The sequence below is a fragment of the Chaetura pelagica genome, unplaced genomic scaffold (genome assembly GCF_000747805.2).
Source record: "Chaetura pelagica isolate M959 unplaced genomic scaffold, ChaPel_1.0 scaffold405, whole genome shotgun sequence".
Lineage (NCBI taxonomy): Eukaryota > Metazoa > Chordata > Aves > Apodiformes > Apodidae > Chaetura > Chaetura pelagica.
In genome coordinates, this window is record NW_009953489.1 from 1,018,210 (window position 1) to 1,040,581 (window position 22,372).

General features: G+C 42.8%; 1 protein-coding gene across 1 annotated transcript in view; it reads right to left on the reverse strand.

The window, feature by feature from the left end:
* The window catches only part of SCAI (suppressor of cancer cell invasion), a 24,316-nt gene extending 2,142 nt beyond the window's left edge, over positions 1–22,174 (reverse strand). The window contains exons 1-14 of the mRNA XM_009998820.1: positions 22,068–22,174; positions 16,842–16,937; positions 16,130–16,216; positions 15,463–15,561; positions 14,079–14,175; positions 12,563–12,661; positions 11,319–11,471; positions 10,413–10,514; positions 9,523–9,624; positions 8,613–8,691; positions 6,418–6,517; positions 5,859–5,940; positions 1,095–1,167; positions 7–61 (exon numbers count right to left, since the gene is read on the reverse strand). Coding sequence (XP_009997122.1) covers positions 7–61; positions 1,095–1,167; positions 5,859–5,940; positions 6,418–6,517; positions 8,613–8,691; positions 9,523–9,624; positions 10,413–10,514; positions 11,319–11,471; positions 12,563–12,661; positions 14,079–14,175; positions 15,463–15,561; positions 16,130–16,216; positions 16,842–16,937; positions 22,068–22,174 — 1,331 coding nt within the window. The remainder of the gene's footprint in view (positions 1–6; positions 62–1,094; positions 1,168–5,858; positions 5,941–6,417; positions 6,518–8,612; positions 8,692–9,522; positions 9,625–10,412; positions 10,515–11,318; positions 11,472–12,562; positions 12,662–14,078; positions 14,176–15,462; positions 15,562–16,129; positions 16,217–16,841; positions 16,938–22,067) is intronic.
* Between the last annotated feature and the right edge of the window lie 198 nt (positions 22,175–22,372).

Sequence of the window (22,372 nt, forward strand, 5' to 3'; positions counted from 1 at the left end):
AGGAATGCCATCAAAGGATTGTTCAGAAAGAGCGTGAAGAGGCTGCCCCGCTGAGACTGGTCTAAAAAAAATAAGAACATAAAACCAGATCAATAGACAGAGAGATACATTTGGTGTGTGAAGCAGCAAAGCTGTCCCTGCCTCACAGTGAAGGAACAGAGGAGCTGCTCCTTGGTGTTAGCTGTGTCTTCTCTCCTCCTGAGCAGATCTGTTCTCAACGTGAAGCAACAACTAGCAGTAGAGGCTTACTGGAGATGTGCAGGAACACCAAGAGAAACCACATTTTCTCATGAATTGTGGGAGGCCTATGTCTTCATTTTTTAACATATAACTCAACCACAACAGTCATAACTGAGACAACCAATAGGAGATCCTGATTATAAATCCTACAGAGAAGTATTAAACATGGACATTCTTATTCCATTCAAAAAGCCAGGCAGTTGAACCTCTGCCCCAATCAAATCTACATAGTTGCCCTTCTGGACACTGCAATATCCTGGAGCCTGTTTACTCCATGCAACTTGCCATGATACAGAGGTCCAAGCTCTGGACTTGTCTTTGTGATGGACAGCAAGCTTAACATGGCAAATCACCATGACAGAGTCTGGAATGATTTATGTTTCACAGTAGTCACAAGGACTGAAGAAGGTAACGTTTCATTGCCTGTTCCTACTATGAACACACCCTCTCAGGGCACACAAAGCCAGTGGTTTTCGTTAATATTTTGGTCTACACCTGGCATTTAAAACCTTAACTAACTCTGCTCCCTTTTTCAGACTAATAAAGCAACCCAAAGTGCTGATCATCCCAATCACCATCCCAGCACTGGGCTGGCAATTTTCTGAGTCTCCATGTAGGAAGACTTTGCCTCCTGGCACTTAATGAAGTATCCATAGAAATATCATCATTGTTAGAATAAATTGTTTGCCCTAAACAGTAACTAAACTCTATCACACTACTTCACAAAACATTAATCTGATTCAGGGATGATGTAGCAATAAAAAACTCTCTTTTCCTGAAGAATAAGTTATATTTGTTTGGCATAGATGTATGATGCAAGTGCAGCCTGTGAGGAGAGGCAGCACTACACGTACCTTGCAAAGCTTTTGGATATGCTGTTGGAGAAAGCAAGCACACCAAGGGTTGTCCAAATAAGTTTGTGAAATTCTGTAACAGATAAGAATTTGGAAGCATTGATGGTCACTTTCCTTGCTCTTGAATCTTCAGCAGTTTAAGGGTACAAACAAAGACAGTTAGTGACAGAACACACTAATGCCCTTCACACAGCTCAGCACTGACCTACAGATACATCCTGGCACAGGACTCATTTCCCTGCCACTGCAGCAGACACTCATTTAATGGGAATCTGGCTGTCAGTTGTAATATGTTCCTTGAAAAAAATCACCTTCTGCAATCAGAAAGAAGGCCACTGGCTTTCAAGTCAAGACAGATCTTGTGTCTTTCCTCAGTACCAGCTGAACTATCCTTATTTCCCCATGTCTTTCTAGCAGGAGAAACTGTTTCTGAAGAAACAGAAGAACCCAGGGGAGAAAAGTTTTAAAGTAAGTTTTTTTTAAAGCAAGTATGTCATAATCTTAACATCTGCTATACTGAACCCTCACTTGCAACACCCATTTCATGAGCCCTTCCACCAGCACCTTAAATATTGCCTCAGGGCTCTGTTGCACAAGAATTTCTCCAGAAACTCAAACGATGCCTTTGTCCAGTTTCACCAACATCCACCTGGTACCACTCCTACCATGTGTTTATCTGGTAGGTATTCTGACTGGTAATAATTATCACCAAGGAAAAGCAATCACTTACACAACCTCATTAGCTGTCACAGGTTCCACCAAAACAGCTTCCTTAAAACTTCAGGCTTGGAAAGCCATAGAAAATGTAAATTATCATGTCTGCATCCTATCAGAGCTCACATGCAAACCAGCAGCCAAAGCAAAAATGCAACGCACATTTCCATAAACTAGATACTTAAAATTGTTACAAATGTAAGGCATACATCACCAGAAGCATTTGCTTGTCTAGAATCATCAAAAAGGTCAGTTTTTAATTCCTTCTGGGTTCTGCTTAATTCAACATGGAACATTCCCTTCTGGGCAGTATACTTCAACTAAATTAGTTTCACTTAATTAATTTAATCTAAGTCTGCTGAATACTAAAGACAGTAATCTAGCCTAATCAGAATAAAACCTTCTCCTCTCTAACATAGTGCTGACTAGTCCTAAAACCCCTTTGATTTCATTAGCAGCCCAAGGGTGCTTTATACAGCTAAGACTTGGTCTCTAACGAAGACACAAAGACTCTGACCATGACAAGAGCAACTGCAGGTCAGCCCAGTCATTAGTAAAATTGTACAATAAAGAAACATTTACAGCTCCAGGAGGAGCCACCCAGACACTGCCAGTTTGGACTGAATACACATCACCAGGTTGCATGTTCTAATGTAACATGTGCTTAGCTGTGGCCAGCAGATTCCCAGCTGGAATTCTATCTTCCAGCACCTGGACACCAGCGCAGGCTTTCCATGCTCTCCATCAGTAAAAACAACACTGCAATTACAGGCCTCCTAGAGCTATCAAGAAGAGCCAAGTGTCACTCATACCTCAGGAAAGGTATTACTCACTGATAGTATCTGGGATCATTTTGGACTCTGTCCCAGCAGAGGTTAAGTCAACATAGCCAGCAAGTCCTGCAAGGGGGAGAAACTACAGTTTCACACCAAATGTGCTCTTTGGGAGACAGCTGCTCGTGCCAGTCACTGCATCTGAACTACAGATCCAGGAGAATAAGGCTGTCAAGCTTCCAGGTGCTGTCTCAGCTCTTGCCCAGGCACAGCTGCCTGCCAAGCCCAAGTGAACAGGACTCCCTCACCAGCCACCTCTGCTCCCCAGTCCCGCAGGGAAGTGCTGTGTGTGCACAGGAGCACGTCACAGCCCTGGAGCTGAGCACCACAAGCTCAACCCTGCAGCCTGCACGTTGGTAGCAGCTCTGAATAAGGAACTGCCCACCTTTCAATGCATGGACAACCCCAGAAAGGTTAGAACATGTTATTGTTTCAGAATGGTTCCTTTTTTTCCCTTCAGTATTAAAGTTTTCCAGCAGAAGCACTGCTGCTTTTTAAAATGGGCCTCATATACATCCCTCTCTGAAAAGGAACTACTCGTCATCTCCAAAGGAATCACTTCCCATGTAAGCTTCACTGAGCTGAGAATTACCACCACCTCACCAACAAAGGCTGTGCATTCTTACTGGCCAGAGTTCTTGGTTTGGTTTTTTTTGACCACCATCTTAAGACAACCACAGCTAGAAGAAGATACTGATTTTAAAGTATTATTTCATCAACATATCCAGTGTTAACCTTCAAGAACACAGCCATCTATATTTAAATGGAAGTGTTAAAAAGAATTCATGGCTTTAAGTAGATCTGCTCGGTTTGCAGTTATCTTCCACTTCCAGCTAAACACTCAGCGGAGGAAGCTGCTCAAGTGCTGCTGATTTGACAAACTGGCAAGCTGCTTCCTGGCATCACCATTCAGTCATCACCATTTAAGCCCTCCAGAGAGGGGGAGAGGAGGAGAAGAGAGGGAGAGAGCAGAAATGGGCTGCAGAAAAGATGTGTGAGCAGTTGCTGTTACTGCCAGTACTGGTAGCAGTGACATTTAAATGTCAGGACAGTTCCTGTCCTACCAGGAAGGATCAGGGTGTGTGAAGCAGCCTGTGCACCCACTGCAACTTCTTACACAACTGCACAGAACCTCTTTGTTCTGAGGAGTCTCACACACACGCAGTGACAGTCACAGGACAGCCCTGTCCCTGAGCCCTGGTGACAGGAACCAAGTGTGGCAGCAGAGCGAGGACAGCCAGGAAGGTACCAGGGCTGGAGAACAGGGAGACTGAGAGCTCTGCCATCTACCTCCAGCTGAAAATAAAACACCTAAACACTTCCCCACATCTGTCTGCCTGGGTTCAATCTGCTTCACAACAGGTTGTGAAGAGGAATGTGAGTTTTCAAAGGCTCAATATGTTTTAAAATAGGGTCCTTCCTTTTTTTCTTCATCCTCCTTTTCAATTCTTCACAATTGTGTCCACATGATTCTGATCTGGGTCAGAGCTGCTAACAGCCACTTCCATAATCCTGTCCAGAAATGCTTCCAAAACTCTCATTTCTGTACTCCCTACATGCAAGCAGAGTTAGCCATCCCTCACACAAGCTGCCCTGTAAACTTAGCAGATGGAGCACGGGGGTATTTTACACTACTGATGGTCACTGCAGAACAAGGAAAAGAAACTGAAGGTTACAGCTTTTGCTTGCTGTATGCCCATAAAAACTGAAGAAAATTCTATTATAAAATGTAAATGTAGTACAAAAGGTGAATTCTACTGTAAACACTTGACAGTTATTCTCACAAGAGCTGCAAATCCAGACGTGGGAATCCATCACCATCCTTTGCTCTAAGCAGTCCACAGAACCCCAATATGTCCAGAGCTACATTTGAATTAAGGATCACCAGGAATCCCTCACTCTTTCTTACAAAGCTGATCCACTTCGTATCTTTCATCAGTTCTGCTAGAGAGGAAGGGAGCAAAAAACCCAAAACAAACAAACAAACAAAAAACAAGCCTAATTTTTTGCCCTGAAGCAAAACCACACACCCCTGTTGTTACACTGGAATGTAAAATAACTCCCTACCAAAGTCTCATTTTCTCAGAAAGACAAGTAAATCATTCTAATTGCATTTCCATCCCTGTAAATGGGCAAGGGAATTTAATAAAAAGCAGATTTGCACTGAAATCTAGTGTGGTGAAGCTAAATGCATTAGTATCTAAAAAACCCCTTTGAAATGCATTACAGTACAACAAACCAAAACCCTACAGAGAGGCCAATCATGATTCAGACTGCCAGGTAACAGAGCCCTGGCTCAATACAGAGCTACCTCAAATCACACTGAGGACTGATTTAGCTCCTCTCGTTGGCCAACAAATGTCTTTAAAACAAATGACACAGACTATGGATGCTGAACATGAACAACTTCGTCTGGCCACTAGACGTCCCTGTCAGTCCTCTGGAATGCAGCTGTGAATGTTCCCTTTTCTCCCTGCACAGAATGGAGCTATAAAAAGGCAGATATAAGGAAGTGGCACTTTCCCCAGATATAGCACATTCTTAATATCCCATTCATGAATGCAATGAATGCTGTAATGCTACCCAGATGCAACTGAGACTGAGAATGCCTGCTTCTGTGTTACCCGAACTGCAGGTTCCCAAAGGTGATCTGGCATGGGGTGATTCTGTGGTAAATCCACAGCCCCCTGGGAAGGAGGCTCATTGTCCAAGCATATACCACTCTACAGTAACACTGGATGCAAATTTGAGTCTTGTTATTTTCTTGGTTCAGACACTTTTCAGACACTTCAGACACAGACACCCTGTGTTTTATAAGATCAGGCTCAATGCTTTGACTCCTTCTGTTGCTTAAAAGCAACTGAGTGTTGGATGACTGGAAAAAAAAGAGGCAGATTAGTTATCTCCCTCCCCCACACACACACACCAAGATTTGTCTTTGGTATATAACAAAAATAAACCTCCCACCAGAGACCTTGGAAATCTTGAACCTTTTTTCCCTCCAGGAGGATTTATTACTTTCCAATGAGCGGCAGTTCATGTGCTTCTCCTTCTTGTTCCTATTCATAGGATCAGATCCTGACTAGCATGCACAACCTCAAAAGAAAAGAAAGACTGAATACAAACTGTTTAAAAAAAATGGCCTGTTAAAAGTGTAAGCTAACTAGGGGTTGACACTGCATCCTACCATACAAGAAGATGCCTTCAAGAGCCTTACCTTATAGGCAACACTGTTTGAAGAGTCCACAATGATAAACAGGGGCTTTCTTGTGAAAGGGTAGAGATCTCCAGGGTGAAGACTGTAAAGAGAAAGGGATGCTTCACAGAGCACTAGAAGTGCTGCAAAGCTGTGACAGTGAACAAGCTCCTCAGACACACAGCTGCCCTGTCCAGGTAACAACCAAGGAGATGCCCCACGTCCCAGTCCTCAGTATCACCCTCAGCAAGTAAGTGCAGAACTCATTTGCTATTCCCTACAATATGGGCTATTGGACTTCTTATTAGTTCTTTCCCAACAAGTGATGTTTATCTTGTTTAGAAGTCACCCACCATTAATTTGAAGTTTTGCAGCAATAAAAAAATATGTTAAGTTACAGTAATTTGTTTGAATCATCAAGACGAGTTACACATTCATTTCTAATTGTTCTACTTCAAGCCATGCTACATTATAATGTCCTGCACTGAAGACATTGAATTCAATGTGTCAGCAATTTGACACATTTTTCTTAAAGTGAGAAAGTCCTTTGACTTTGCAGTTGTCACCCCCTGGAACTTACCAGTGCATCTCCTTGTACGCCTGGTTCCGCTTGTGGATGGCGTCCCCGTTGATAATGTCCCGGTTACTGTTTGTCAGGACACCACCAAAATCATATGGACCTGCACGTGGCAGAAAGAAAGCTAAAATCAGCCTAGGCAACTCACCTCTGTCATGGATTTAATTATTATATGGAAGAGGAGAAGCAACAACAAATCCCAGACAACTAAGTGAAGCTGAACCACTCCAGTTGTGAGGAGGGGCCAGGGGAACGTGGAGACTTTGCTGACTACACCTTCTGTTCTGTGCACTGTTAGTAGCTGCAGCATCTATTAAATAGAAGCACACAGTGCAACTTCCTATCTTCTAATTAATTTATTCACTTTTTATCTACAAACATAATAAAAAAAGATCCAAAGATTTGCTCTTGTTACACTACACAGCAAAAAGACTGAGACCCGTCACACATTTCATACAGGAAATTCAATGCCCTTGTAAAATTACTATAGGATTCAGAATTGGATCAATAAATAAGGCGAAATCAATCAAAAAACCCTGTAGCCTCTCAGAATAGATATAACACTATCATCTGCAGTTCTAACACTGCAAAGGGGAGAAGAGAGAGCTCAGAGAATTAATATGCTTTCAAGAGTCAATGCAATAAAAAGAGTTTTAACTAGATTTCACTTCTGCAGCAAAAGTTAACTTTTTTAAAATTCCAAATACAGAATTCAGTTTTTCAATGCACACAGTCTGGACACATGTTCCTAGAGTAAGTTAAAGCAATATTCTGCTAAGTTTGCACAACTGAGCTACCTGCCTAGCTGTCTGATGGAGGGCAAAGAAAAATAATGGCTATAAAAACTATCAAATCCCACACGAAAAAAACATGCTGGACATACCAGGAAATATTCCTGGCATTGAGAGGGGTATGAAACATCACTAACATTAGTAAAATAAAATATCAGGATTCCCTCATTCTGTTACACATTTGCAGAGTTGGTTGACTCATATTTGGCCACCAAACACAGTTAGTTCAGGTTTGGATACATGACACCTTTCCATTTTATCGGAAGCTTTGGGAATACAAAATTAGGAACAGAACACACATTAATTTACACTGTTACAAATGTGAGCTGACAAACACAAATGGCTTCCAGGCCATACACAGTGGAACTTGCAGCTGCTCTCCCTTTTAATAAGGTAGAATTTTTTGGTCTGTGCAGACTAGGCTACCTTATTAAAAGAATGCAGTTGTAATGGGATTAATTTAATGAGAACTGGAGTCTGACTGTGCAGCTCTTCAGATGACAGAGCCTGGATGCATCCACAGCAAGGGGAGGTTGAGACAATGCATGCAGTGAAGTGGACATAACACAGGCTCTAAAGAACACGGTTTAGTTAGAACCTATCACCAAGTTGCAGCAAAAAAAGTAAAATGTTAAAAGCATTTTAAAAAAATCCCTGCCACAATCCAAAGCTGACAGGGATTTTTTTGTCCTTCAACATTTTGAGAGCTCTACAAATCATGCATCAGTATGGACAAGGCATGCATCTTATAAAGGAATGCAAGTCTCAAACAGATGAGGCATGTACAATATTTAGGATGTTTTAAACTTTTTTTTTCCTTAAATCATAGAAACAAATCTTTTGACTGTGTCTACTTCAGCCAACCAGTTTTCAGCTTTTAGATTGCAGCTGCATCCAAATATTCTGCTAGATTACAAAGAACAGGAGGATGAGGTGAGGGGAATTGTCAAAAATCATGAGAAGGGCTTGAATTGTCAGGTTAACAAGCGTGCAAATCGAACAGGCCCTGCAGACACTTCAGCCCTTTCACCGCCCGTCTCCTGACCTACGGCCTCATCGTACTGGAGATTGGAAAGAATCACAAAGTGCCATTGAGCCTTTGATTAACTTTGCACTGATCCATCAACTGAGCCATGTGGTCTTCAAAACTGGTGAAGCTTTTAATGCTTCAGATGCATCAAAAGCTGGAGATGTCCTCTGAAAAGGTCTCGGGCTAACGCACAGTAATTTAAATACATGGAATTAATTACTGTTTGTGGGGAAAAAAGGTATCTTACTAAGTAGACAGGAGAATAAAATTGACTTGTCTTTTAAAAGGAGCTTTGTGACATCTTTCTTGGTCACTCGTCCTGGAACATAAAGAGAATTCAAGCCCTGTTCATGACAGGGAGCATTCCTTTATTGTACCTTCACTATCCGAACGACCTGATGGAAACACGCCCGTGGCAGACAGGTAGATCAGCAGCACACTGTTTGCAGGCAGCTCCTGAAATTCAAACAAAGGAGAGTGGAAGCGAAGAAATGCAGAAGTTTATTTTAATATTCAACCATCACCTTCTTAAATACATTGTAATTTAATTAATATTGTGCTACTCCTGCTTCTGGCTTCCCTTCACTCTCTTCCATGTGTATATGCCCTTCTCTACCACATACACCCCTTCCAATAGAAGGGGCACAGACATTTTTTATCTGTACAGACAAAAATGTGAACCAATTATATTTTCACACTTTCTTCCCCTCACACAGGCCTCTAGGCTGATATTAGAGGTTCAAGCAGCACTAAGAAAGCATCTGCTTCCACACTGACTCTCTTACTATCTAGCCAGACCTGAGGCTTTCCAAGATACAGAAACCAAAGCTGCCAAGATCCAAGCAGACCCTAACTCCCAAACAATTCAGAACCCTAAAGGAAGTTCTTTGTTTCCAAATACCCCAGAGTCTGCAACATCTGCCTCTTCCCCCTGACCCTTCTCAGCTGGACGAGCACAGCACATCCAGGTTCCTCTACAGACCTGTAAAAGAAATCTATTTCCCACCTTTCTAATGGGCTGTCTGCATGAGGAAACACATGCTTCTAATTTCTGCAAGAGGCTGAGCATGCAGGCACCCTAAATTCTAAGTAATAAGGATGCCTTTCCTTCACCTCACCTGCTGTTTCCTTACAGTTGCTTCTTGAAACAAACTGAAATGTGTTTCCTTGTAGGATTCATATTCTGTTTTTACTACTAAATCCTAAGTTGCTGACACAATTTCATTCAGTGCCACATACCATTCTGGATATTCTTCAGTTACAAATAAATTCACCAACTTCACAAACCTTAAATGATGCTGCTAAGAAGGTATATAGCTGGCTAAAGGTTGGTTTATACAGCAGGTATTTGTGGGGGTTTTCACGCCTGGCTGGTTTCTCCGTGGACTCCTGTTAAAACCAAAACACAACACAAAAAACCCAACAACCATATTATTACCAAAGCAGTTTCATAACCCTCTAAATGTCTATTTATTAGAATGTTCATATTCATCATGCTTCTCACACAAATGGTCTGCCCATGCATTTCCTACCACACAGTAAAGCAAAATGCACAGTATTTGAACCCGAACTTTAAATTATCCCTCATTTAAATCTGTTACCTAAATCTTTCTTACTCTCTAAAGCATCACCCAAGAAAGGAGTGGAAAGCTTCACTCCTCATCTCCATTAAATAAATGAGAATCTCTATATATCCTTTTGCCTCCAGATAAAACATGTCTATGCTTTCTCTGAAAAGGATGTTTAACTTTCAGATGACTTGCAAGCTGGTGAACTTATGTGGCTGCATGATTGCTGGAGTGAAGACAAAGGAAGGGGGAGTCTACATGGACAAGGCCAGCCAGGGCTCTCCTTCAGAAGTACCTTGCCTAGACCAACACAAAACAGCTGTGAAATGCTGCCCAAATATTAGTTTCTGCCATTTTTTCACTATTGAAGGTTTGCTAAGGAGAAAAAAGTGGGAAAAAAACCAAATAACCCCCAAAAAATTACTTGGCTGCAACTCCACTGGTTTGAGCTACTCTTCACTAACCTCTAGTAGGAGCTACACCAACTTTACTAACCTGCTCTGCATGGTGACAGTATCACCATTGTACAAGAATACACAATTTAGCACAAAACAGACTAACTACCCAGCTAAGATCTGTTGCTGGGTTTGACACTGAAATGGAACTTACCTGCATCCCAGGCTTGTTCATTTGTGATGCTAAATTCATTGGTTCCCTTTCAAGAGCTTGTAGCATTCGGAACATATCAACTGTTAATTCACTGAACTTGACCTGCAAAGGAGTCAGACAGTTTATTCTGCCAGATAGAGTATAAACAGTATTTCTTTGGAATTATCCAGGTAAGACATCCAATTGCATACCAGACAGACCACTCCTGCCTCTCAGGGGTCTGTCAGTATAATCTTTGAATCTCTAAAGACCTGTGAATTACTTTTATAAGGGCTCACAGAGGACAAAGTCTATTACAAGTCTACCAGGTCAGTTCACTGCAGTGCAGACCCCTACAGACTTTTCTGGGGTGTTTACAAACCAAGTACTGGAACCACTACATGTATCAATTTAGACAAAATCTGAAAAAGAGGCACAGACTGTAGTTTAGAAACAACTGCCTTTCTTACCTGGAAAAGAGCTCAAAGAGAAGTCATGAACAACTTCACTATTATGATCATCTAAAAAACAAGATCTTGAATGTCTTTTGAAAACCCCTCCTGCTGCAACTGAAGCTGTGACAAGCTGGAGCATGTCACCTGAAAGCTCAAGTCAAGCTTCTTCTAGATATACCCCAGAGGCCTCTCCTGCTTCTATGTTAAGAACAATCCAGTGTATGAAAACCAGCTGTAGCTATTTAATGGACATGATGAACACAAGCAGTAAGAGGTCAGTACCACAGGTCTAATATCTAACATTTCATTTTCAGCTCTTATTTCTGAGATGCTCTTCTTGCTGCCACTGCAAATATCACCATCAGATGTTTGCCTCTATTGGAATCTCTGTTGTAGGATCAGAAGGGAAAGGAGCACAGGGGAAAGGACTGACTCCAAAGATACAAACCCATGTCCCTGCAACTTCTTTTACCTGGTTGTTGCAGTTCCCAATAATCAGTGCATCTGCAAGAGCAAGTTGTCCCACTATCATTCCCTGCTCCAGCAATGGAGCTCCTGTTTCAGAAAGCCTGTTAGAGGTGATTACAATGGTGTTGTCATCATTTAAAACCATGACAGGGTCTGCCTACAAAAAGCAATCAGAATAAATCAGGAATTCAAGCAAACATACAGATTTGCAGTCAGAGAGAAGTCCAAAGGTCTCGTCACTTGCAGAAAACGTTTCATAATTGAGGCAGATTTTTAAATTGTATTTGGCACAGATGTATTTGTATATTTGTGTGCAGGGCACAGAGCAACACTGTGCCACCTGGAAAGCAACAGCTCCGAGGGACTGCAAGCAAATACACAGTACAACCACATGAAGGCACAGCAAACAGAGAAACAAACCTCCTCCAATGACACAAACTCCACCTCAAGCTTTTCTATACCTGAGGAACCAAATGTCATCAATGACCTCACAAAATTCACACAGAACAAACTAAATGTTCCTGCAGTGCAGACGAATCTTGCACTATTTTAGTTCACTTTCCCTTCCTAGAAATAAACAGCAAAGGAGATGAGCAAAGGATGCTGCTGCCATCCATCATGGCAATATTTAAATAAACACTCCTGTTAGTGACATCTTGTCCAAGAGGAGGAAAGCAGAAGACTGTTTCACTTGATGGCATAAAAAAAAATGTATTTTCCTTTTAACAAACTTCAGAAGGTGGTGACAAGACAACTCTGCTGAGAGCCTCTCAGTAAACTGCCATGCTTACACCATGTTTTCCATCACACACTGCTTCTACATTGCCAGTCATGGAGGACTCCAACAAAGTGCACTGTGAAACACCCTCAAAACATCAGCACGTGGGACTGGCTTCCACAACAACAGAACTGGAGTCGGCAGTTTCTCCAAAATATTGACCATAACTGCTGCATTTTCAATTCCACCATTTCTGAACATCAAGAGCAAAACTAAGGCGACAGAGTGTATCTCAGCCTCAAGCTGCTGTCTCCCACATGTTGTCTGACCACGTCTGACTCCACAAACACTCCAATGGCTGCCACTGTTACAGTCTCCTGAACGCATTTCAGTGACTGGACTGGACAGGAACACTGTCCCTGCACATGCCAGACCTGCTTACCCCAGAGATGGTAACACAGAACACTTCAGTGAACAAGTCAGAAAATTTTGCTTTTAAACTAACAACTAAAAATGGATGGTATTCTCACCTCAATAAATGCTGCCACTTCCTGAAGAACCAGGTTCCACTCCACCTGATCCTCAGTATTAAAACGATGAGTGTAGTCTTCAATTTCATCTGACAGCTCCTGATGTAGAAAGTTCTAAGTCAGACACAGTCACTTCTTAAACTGAGAGCTTAGCAGACAGCCAGCAATGTTACAATTTGGTTAGTTGTGCTGGCCTTTAAGAATAATTATTAAAAAAAAAAAATTAAAATTACTTGAGAACATATGCAGCACATTTATGACTAAGATGCCAGCCAGAATGTGTTCCTTCAGGAGACAGAATGCCAATGCTACCCGGAGTTTTGGCAATGCAAAGTGGCTTTTAAAGTAGGTCCAAATGTAAAGAATATCTGGAGTTTAGTATAACCAGCTCACTCACATAAAGCTATGTCACTGGTTATTCCCATAAGCCATGGACACCAAGGACTCAAATTTCAGCTTACAAGTAACTTCAAATAGGATGATGAAGCACCTGATATGGCTTCTTTAGCTGCTACTAGCAAGTCAAGTCAGCTCAGACACAAGGACAGTAATGCAACCTACACAGAACTGTCTATCAGAAGCTGGTTGCAGCAGGGCTGTCTGAAGGGGCCTGGGCTGCACAGGCTGCCAGGAGAAGCTGCTCCTTTTTGTACTTAAAGGAGATCTCCCCATCTAGGCTGCAGATCCTGGATCATCTTTACTTGATGTTCAAACAATGCTATCAAATCATTTGAGCTTAAAGTGTCATCATTCAATGTCTAAGCCATCAAAGACATTCACTAGGTTGGCTATCAGATATACTAGAAAAGCAACAATCAACATGGTCCTATAGGTGTGTACTTCATGTACAAAGATTTGTGTTTAGAGGCACACAGGGCTTTACTCCCATAGCAGAAGAGAGGCATATGCAGATCCAGGCTCTCCAATTTCATCCTAATATCTACATCATTTAGCAAGGTTTAATTTTGATGGGTCCCTGGAAGGTGCGGAAGTATTCAGGATGTGTTCTAGACATGGGACAGAGTAATAGCAGTTTGAAAGGGAAGAGAAATAAGCTCAGCTTCAAGCCAGGAGACACTGGCTTTCCAAGCAACAGTGTTGTCATGAAGACCTGCTGGGGGAGATTCTACCCATGTCTTAAATCCATTACAGGAATGAAGATGTAATCAGAGTTACCAGATGATCCCCATATTTTCAGATTAATAACCTGCATCTGACTGTTTCTTCTTAAATACCTATATACATTTGTAAAGTTTTTATCTATCCAAGGATTCACATTTTACTGAATCTTTCTATAGCTCTAGCCATATTAATCCTTCCTTCTGTGGCATCCAACAGCACAATCAATTAAATGAAAAAAAATAAAGTTATGCTGCAGCAGAAGCTAACATCATAGATCTAATGAGTGATATTACAACTGAAATAAACTGTACTGTGGACTCCTTAATTAGGAAAAAAGCCCTGAAGAACCAGCAACTTCCCACCCCTTCGCACCTCCATCCTCATTTGAACGTACCTTCACAAGGTCCTTTACAACATCCATTTTGTTGAGCAAGAGACAAACCACTATAAACCTTGCATAGTAACGCAGCTTCTTAACCACCAATTCAGGCCTAAACACAACAACAAAAACATCACAGCCACATCTGAGATTAAAGCAGAACACAGGTATGCAACAGGGGCAAGGGAAAGGAGGAATCTAAGACCAAAGCACAGCTGAACACTCTGCAGAGTTCTAATTTAATTCGTGGGGAGATCAACAGCTACCTGGCTGCTTAGAGGCTTATTTCAATCTGAGTAGAGGGACATAAACTGTACCTCAAAAAAGTCACAGCCTCCCTCCTCCCCACAGTCTCCTCACATGGTAACAGGCATGGGAGCCAGATATAACTGCTGACTCTTCAAGCTGTTTGACAGTTGATGGGCACCATCTGACCCCACTGCACCACACAGCTGGCTCACAGGGCACCCACCTGGGACAACTCACAGATCTGCAAGTCAGCATAGCCCATAATTACTCATTTTCTAAAATCACAGCATCTAGAAACCTGCTTGGTCAACCCTACCTGTCTGAAAAAGCTCAAGCACTCAGACTGGAACGGAGAGATTTTTAAGAGATGAGATCAAGAGGCGTCAGAACAGAGCAGGGAAACCTTCATGTTCCTGTGGCACAGAGGTGCCCTTAGGCATCAGCAAGGCTAGAGACATGCAATCCTTAAACACTTGGCAGGAAACCCTCTAACTCACCTTCTGCATTTATCTTGATTACTTCAGATAACTTCTTCTTTCACTTCACTTTGATTTACTAGGTTTACTAGCTAGTCTGTAAGATCAGGATCCAGAACTGAGGTCTCTACCTGTTGTTATTTGTATCTCTGTTTTGGCAGACAGTATGATCTCTGGACTGCACAAGCCAGCCCTGCTCTGAGTGTGTCTTCCCAGTGTAGTGTAAAGGAAGGTGTCATGCCTCTTGAAGCTTCTGGACCTTGCCCCAGTCAGTTACATGAGGATGTTGTACTGCAGTACTAAATGATGCCCCCCTAAAAAGCCTGATTAGAACCAAACAGGTTCCTCTGCTTCAACCTAACTGACTTGTCTTCCAGCCACAGCATACTGGGTCCCAGCACTGATACTGCTTAGGACTTAAAATAACAAAACTTCGGGGCTAATAGCTTCCTAGCCAGAACCAGATAATAGAATATTCCTCCAGTCACACAGCAAAGCTTTTATTTATACTGATGTTCTTAATCATGGCAGGAGGATTTAAAGAAACTTCCTTCAACAACACTGATGTTTATCCTAGTCATGCTCCTACAGTTTATGGGTATTTGCTGGTTTCATACACTGGTTCATTTGCTGGTTCTCGTCTTAAAAAAACAAAGACATTCATTGAGACATACCTGTCTTCTTTGTTGACTTGGGAGTAGTATGATCTCTGCCTAATGGCTGAATAGAAGGAGAAGGCTTCATTGAGATAGCTGGTTTCTGAAGTGCGCAAGCTGCAGAGCAAGAGTCAGATTAGCTGACTGCTTCAGATAGAAACCCGTGTCCAACCCTCCCTTCCTGCCCCCTCAACCACCTCCTGCTTCAGTGGCAAAACTCCCTCCTCAGGTAACACTGTGTGAAAGCCAGACTCATTCTTTGTGCCTGCTGGGAGGAAAGATTTCAGAGTTTGGATTCCATTTCAGATAGCAATCAAATCTGCCCATCTTGCATCCATCTGTACAGGTGACAGGTTAACTGAAAAGTTTAAAGGAACATTAAGCTCCCAAACTTGTAAACCACACTTTTGTACAGGAGTCAAATGTAGCACACATGGAAGACTTAGAGACACTCTGGGATAGAGGTAAGTCCTCAGGCAGGACCAGTGTGGCTTAAAATGTGGTACTGGATTCATGGGTGCCCTTCTCTGCAGCACCTCACACAGTCCCCAGGGCCTTCTCATCAGGAATGGGCACCATGACTCAGTTGAGAGGTTCATTTCTCCCGACCGAGTACCCAGAGGTTGTCATGGAGCTGCCACTGGCATTGCATTCCCCTACGGAATCATCTTCTGTGCTTACTTACTAATAATGGTAATAGAGCTGCCCAATCTTGGAAGCAATTTCCCCAATTTGCCACCGCTTCAACCCATACCGATTGTCCAATACTTGTCTATTTCACAAGAGAGAAAAGAAAGATTAAAAGACATTCCAGAATTCCTCAGAACATCACACCAGACAAGACAAAGAACCATTGCAGGGCCAAGCTCAGCTCTCACTCCTGGTGTGGCATTCCCAGTAGCAGCTCCTCGCGGAGCCAGCAGCACTGCATGTGAAAACCAGAACAAGGGCCCTTTCTCTTGCATAAGTTTGCAAGAGTGAAAAGTAAGTATGTTCACAAAATACACACACCAAAAGGTCACAGCTTCCCAGGAGAACACTCAGACTACACAGCCAACGAAAGGTGTGAAAGAGCAGAGCCCACACTGCAGCAAGAGCTTCACGCCGCTCCAGATGGGCTCTGCACTGCAGGAGCCACCAGCTCAGCTTCGCCTTGCTAAGATATTAAAGCAACACACATTCAATTAGAGGAAAAGGTTTTGTTAAAAAAAAAAGTCACACTGAAAATGCTGCAACATTTTAATTCATTAGCCTGTGAGCACTACAGGAAGTGACTATTCCCTCCCTTCATGCTTGAATAACCCAGTGAAAGCTCCATCTTAGCTGGGGCCCCTGGGCACACCAGGGACTGGAGCTGCACTTCAGCCCACGCAGCAGCCCCCACCGCGCCCCCTCACCGGTGCTGCTGCTGAAACTTCCAGAGTTTGGTGTAAACATCAAATGTTCGCCCAAAATAGGACTGCCACTGCTTCTGCCCATACTGAGGTAAATCCCTGCAACAGACACAACAAACACAGAGTTAGGGAGTAGATTCCAGTCAGCACAGTGACAGCAGCATCCTTCTGTCCGTGGCAGTGTCACCACCCTTCGGAACCCACATCACGTTCTCTGGAAGAGTAAGAAAAGCAAAGAAAGCAGTATACTACAATTTCCAGAGCAGCCTACTGGTGTATTTCTGTTAACTCCAAGTGCTTTAACAGCACCCCAGGTAGAAAAGGAAATTACAATTCCTTTACTTGTCAGCCAACTGCACTTCACACACAGCTTGAAGGGACCTAGCTTAGTTACTAGATGTAAAATGAATCTGTTATCAGCAATAACTCTTACCAGCCTGGAAAACCATTACAGTACCTGCTGCTGCTATTCCATGAGGATGACAAGGAATCTGAGCAGGATTAAAACAAAAACAAAACAAAAAAATCCCCTCAAACTTGAAACTGGCTGCTTCACTCCTTGGACTGTACTTTGGTGTAGCAAGGGGTAAAAAGGAGTATAGGCATGTACTTCAGGGCACCAACAGCTTCATCCAAATACAGCTTGATGCCAACACATGCAAATTTAAAGCATTTACTGCAATGAATGATTCACCACTTCCTATTTTGTAATAGATGTAAACCCTGTAGCTAAACAAAGGAGGATGCCCAACTACATGCCTAAGGTAAATTGCAGGTTTTTATACAGCAAAAGGTAGTGTTGAATTTAATTAGCACATCCACAAGTCTCAATGTTAAAAAGTGAATACAAACACAAAACAACACTCAAATTGGTAATTACAAAAAAAAAAAAAAAAAAAAGCCCCAAGTTCCCTGGTGCTAACTTGCAGAATGACTGAACTAGTACATTGCCTCATGGAACCCAAGCAGTTGGGCTTTCCAGACCAAGTTGCTTTGGACATTTGAGCAAAGGTCTGACATCAGGAAATGAGAAAACACCCTTCTTCTCTTAAACACCAAGAAGTATAAACATGAAAGAAGAAATAAGCAGGTAACTACTTGCTGCTCAGGTACTGATCCCTCATTGTGAGCTAATGCACCCATCACACCCCACTGCCACCTTCCTTTGTGCACCCCTGTGCCCCAACTGCCCCTTCCTCGCCCAGCCTAAGCACTCCCATCACATCCAGTCCTGCACTGCTTTAGGTGTGAACCCAGGAGAATCAGGGGTGTTTTAAGAGGCCGGTGAGCACAGAGGACTGGTGCTGGGCCCCTGCTGGGTGTCCAGGCGCACGTCTCCCCAGCCTCCTTGCAGCTGGCAGAGCCGCACGAGCCCCGCGCCTCCCCGGGGAACACGGAGAGGTCTCCATGGAAACAGACAGCAGCACTTGGTTCTTTTGATAGCATTCTGACATGGCTGTAATAAAACTTCATTTATGACAATGCATTGCCGTGGTTTCACCACAGATTTCTTGCTCACAAGAGCTGCTGCTCCTGCCATCCATTTGCTGCTTTGTGCTCTGAGCATCACGCGCGTTGCTCCCACGTATCGAGAAAATGGATGCGCAAGCAAGAGGGCATTTAGTGCAGGTTTTTTAATGGGACCAGAGGATCTGCATGATTCCCTGAGAAACAGCCCAAAAGAATACTAAAGACTCGGTTGTGCAGAGCAGATTATTAATACAGCTCCTCGCACTGAAGGTGACAGGGAAGATAGGATCCAGAAGCAATGACACACTCAACTGGAGAGCAAAACACCCGCACTACAGCAAGGCATTTTGCTACCTCCAGATCTACAGAAGGCTACTAGAGCAATATGAAAAGAAAAAGGCAAGAGCCTGCTCTTCTTCCAGAGTCTCCAGGCAGGGACAGGGACAGTCACTCCTGCTGTCACTGTCACAGTCAGCGTTACAGGAGGGAGGAAGTGGCAGCAAGAAGCAGCCCAGATGCAGAGGAGGGAGTGGAGATGCTCTGATTTAGAACAGTTCTGTCCAGACAAGGAAGACAGTTCCACAGTTCACTACAATAGCCTCCAATAACAAGGGGAGACTGTTTCCAATTTCTTGGCTATTGAAACATTCCAAACTGGACATGAAGACACAAACACAGATGTTCTAAAAGGCTGGGTTTCTCACTCTGGGCACAGAAGGCTGGTTCCCTCGCCACACGACAGTGGCTGCTGGATAAATTCCATAGAATTTTATCCAATTCTTGCTGTATAGTCTCAGGAAAGACCAGCACTACTTGATTAATTTTCTGTCAGTAGTTCATTTCAGCTATGCTGTTGGCAGAAGCTTGTTGGCTGCAAACCAAGCAAAGGTGCTGAGGTTTGTTTGGCCATCACCACATGGAAGTTGTCACAGAGGGACAACTTTCAGAGACATAAAGATGTTGAGAACATCCCAGGGACTCAGCAGTACACTTCAAAAAGGAAGATTACACTAACTGTAAGTTTAATACTCAAAGCTTTAAATACATTCACAGTTTTGACAGGTGAGAAAAAAGACAATTTCCTTTTATGTTCATAGGTTTGTAGTAATTACAGGCAGGGCACAGCCTGCAGCACCACCTGAAGCTGACAGGGTCCTGATGTTCCTGAATCATCATCAGCATGGAGCTGCTAAGAGGTTGAACATGCATCTTACTAGAAGTCCACAAAACAAGGTATTAAATCCCATCAACTCCTTCCAGGAAAGGACAGCAGTCATGATTCTTGCAGCCTGCACAATAAGCAACAAGACCTTATAATCTGGGAACATATGTTTGTGGAAAGTGTCTTAATTTCTTCAAGTTTTAAGCTTCTCCATGATACTGAACAGATTTAAGCACTTTTTAACATTAACAAAAAATAGTAACTGGTTAACAGTACACCATGAAAAACAGATTCCTGACATGCTCCCTCTTTCCAGCCTTTTCCCAAGAAAAAAGCCAGTGGGAGTGGGGAAAGGAGAGAAGAGAGCAACTGGAACACACCTCATTAGCAGCTGTTTCTAACTTACAGCTCATGGTGTTCAAAAAGGGAGTACAGAGACTAGAAAGACAACCTCCCCTCTAAGCTATTCTAGCAGGCTTGGCCACCAAAGAATGGCATCGCTGGAAGTGCGAGCATGAAGTGTACTTTGGAGCAGCAACCTTGGCAGATCATCATATGTTTTCCTCAAATGCTGTATTTGGCATCTGTATTGGGAAGAGAGGAAGGAAATGCTACTGAACAAAGACGTGGCAGGCTGAGCCCCTGCATTTTTGGCAGCAGCAATGGCTAAGCAGCTGCCAACATAGCCATAGGCTCCATTCCCTGTAGCTGAAGTGCCCAGAGGAGGTTTCAGGAGGGAAATCACTGCTCTCCTCTCCCTCCATCACTTCTTTTCCATGAAACGTGGTAGGGAGAACAGAATGGCATAAGACACAACAGCAAAGACTATCACTGTCTTCAAAACAGAAGGAAGGCACACACCAAATGCATTTATTATGCTTGAGGGAAAAGGAAGCAACTGGGCTAAGAATTAGGATACTTGCCAAGTCACTTCCAGGTGAGCTACCCAGAAGAGAACAAGCACTAACAGAGAAGACAGAAAATTACAACACTGCTTTATCCAGTCATCATGTCCTTAGGAATCACAGACCTTACATGTGAAATGATGGTTAAGTCCAGTGCAAGAAGCACCTACATCAGTTGTGTCAAGTTCCAGCAAGGCCAGAGGCAGTTCCAATATGTTCCTGTTTTCACAGAGCAGAGCCAGCTGCTGAAGCCCATCTCTCTGTTTTTATTGCCCAAACTTCCTCCAAAGGTATTTTCCATTTTCTTTTTATCTAGCTGGATAACAAGGTTTATTTTTAGCAAAGTACCATGGATACACATGGAAACTACATTGCTCATCTGGAAAACTGACAGAAGTCCTAACTCCCTCCATGCCCAAGAGGAGAGACAGAATAGCTGCACCTCTGCTGCACCTCTGGGATCTGAATTTCACCATCACACATCCAGACATCAACTGTATTAGTTTGCACTCTCCAATGACTTGGGCCAAAATTTCAAGCAAGCTGTATCAGAAAGCCAATGTAAAGGCATATATGGTTCTGGAAATCCTGGCCTCAAGAGCTCAGCCCTTTTGCTGTAAACTCTTTTTCATGGGGTGTTGAACACAATCACCGAGAACCCCTTGCCTCTCCTGCCCATTTACCATTCAGATATTGGAGCACAAACTGTTTGTTTTGGATTTGGTAATCAACTTCTAAAGCACATGAAAGGATTATCAATAGCAAGGGGCAGGGGGGGAGGAATTAAAACCATCTTTGCTAACCATCTGTGTTTGAGTAACAGCAGCTATATGGGCCCAAACATACAGTATTACTCAGAGATCAGTAAGAGCCTGAACTGCCAACAAGATACGAGCTGAAAACCATGTTGCTTAAGAGACTCTACAGCAAAGCTCAGAAATGGAACAGCTCATGAATACATCATCTTTAACTCAGCAGATATTGACACAAACAGGATGCCTGTATCACTGTCCAAACACCAACTATTTTCCTTGAGCTCCCCTTTTTCTTATTCACATCCTTATTGGCATTGACGGAACAGCTGGGCTTTCTAGCTATTACTGCACATGTTTTGTAGATAAAAGTAGATTTTACCTTTCTCCACAGCTCAGATCAAACATTTTGTTTCACCAGACACATACAGGCTATGGTTTGGATGTTTCTCTTTATCTCTTCCTAAATTTCTTCCCAAAAAGTATTCCCTCCTCCCCTTTCCTCACACCTAGGCCAATCCTTATCTGGGTTTTTTTGGTACAGAGACTGTGGGGTTGGATCTGCAGGCTGCCAACTGCAGGCAGCCACACCAATCATTAGGGTGCACTTCATACAAACACTTCAGAATGCATCCTATTCTTTTCACAGAATTTCCAACTTCCAGCTTACTGTGTACTGATGTGACCAAGACATTCAGCTCACCTCTCTCACATTTTCATGCCTGCTGTCTCACCAGAAACGTGTGAACCTCTACTTCTACACACAATCTTACACACAAGGTCTGAAACTGCTCATACAAGGGTGCACATTGTTCTCTCCTAAACAAACTTAATGAGTTTGAGCCCAAAATGTTCATTGTACAACTAACTTCAGCCTCACTCACACTACAGTGTATGTTCCAATGTTTTCCTGAAGGAACACTGTCAAAAATCCACTAACCTTAAGCCATTGAAGAGCTGTTTAGATTTATCCAGTAAGTAGCAAAAGTCTGTCACTGTTTTCCTCTCTGCTTGAGGAATATCATCTTCAGCTCCTCCTGATGACATGATTTCTTTTAGGGCAAATTCAGTTCTATGAAGAAGAAAACAGCCATATTACTCAAAATGGAGACTATTATGAGCTCATCCAGATTAGATGCACTTACAGTTCCATGGGGATGTGAACAAAGAACATGCAATCTCCCACAGGTTACTTGTCTCAAGACTCATTATAACTAACATCTGAGAATCAAAGCATGGGAATTA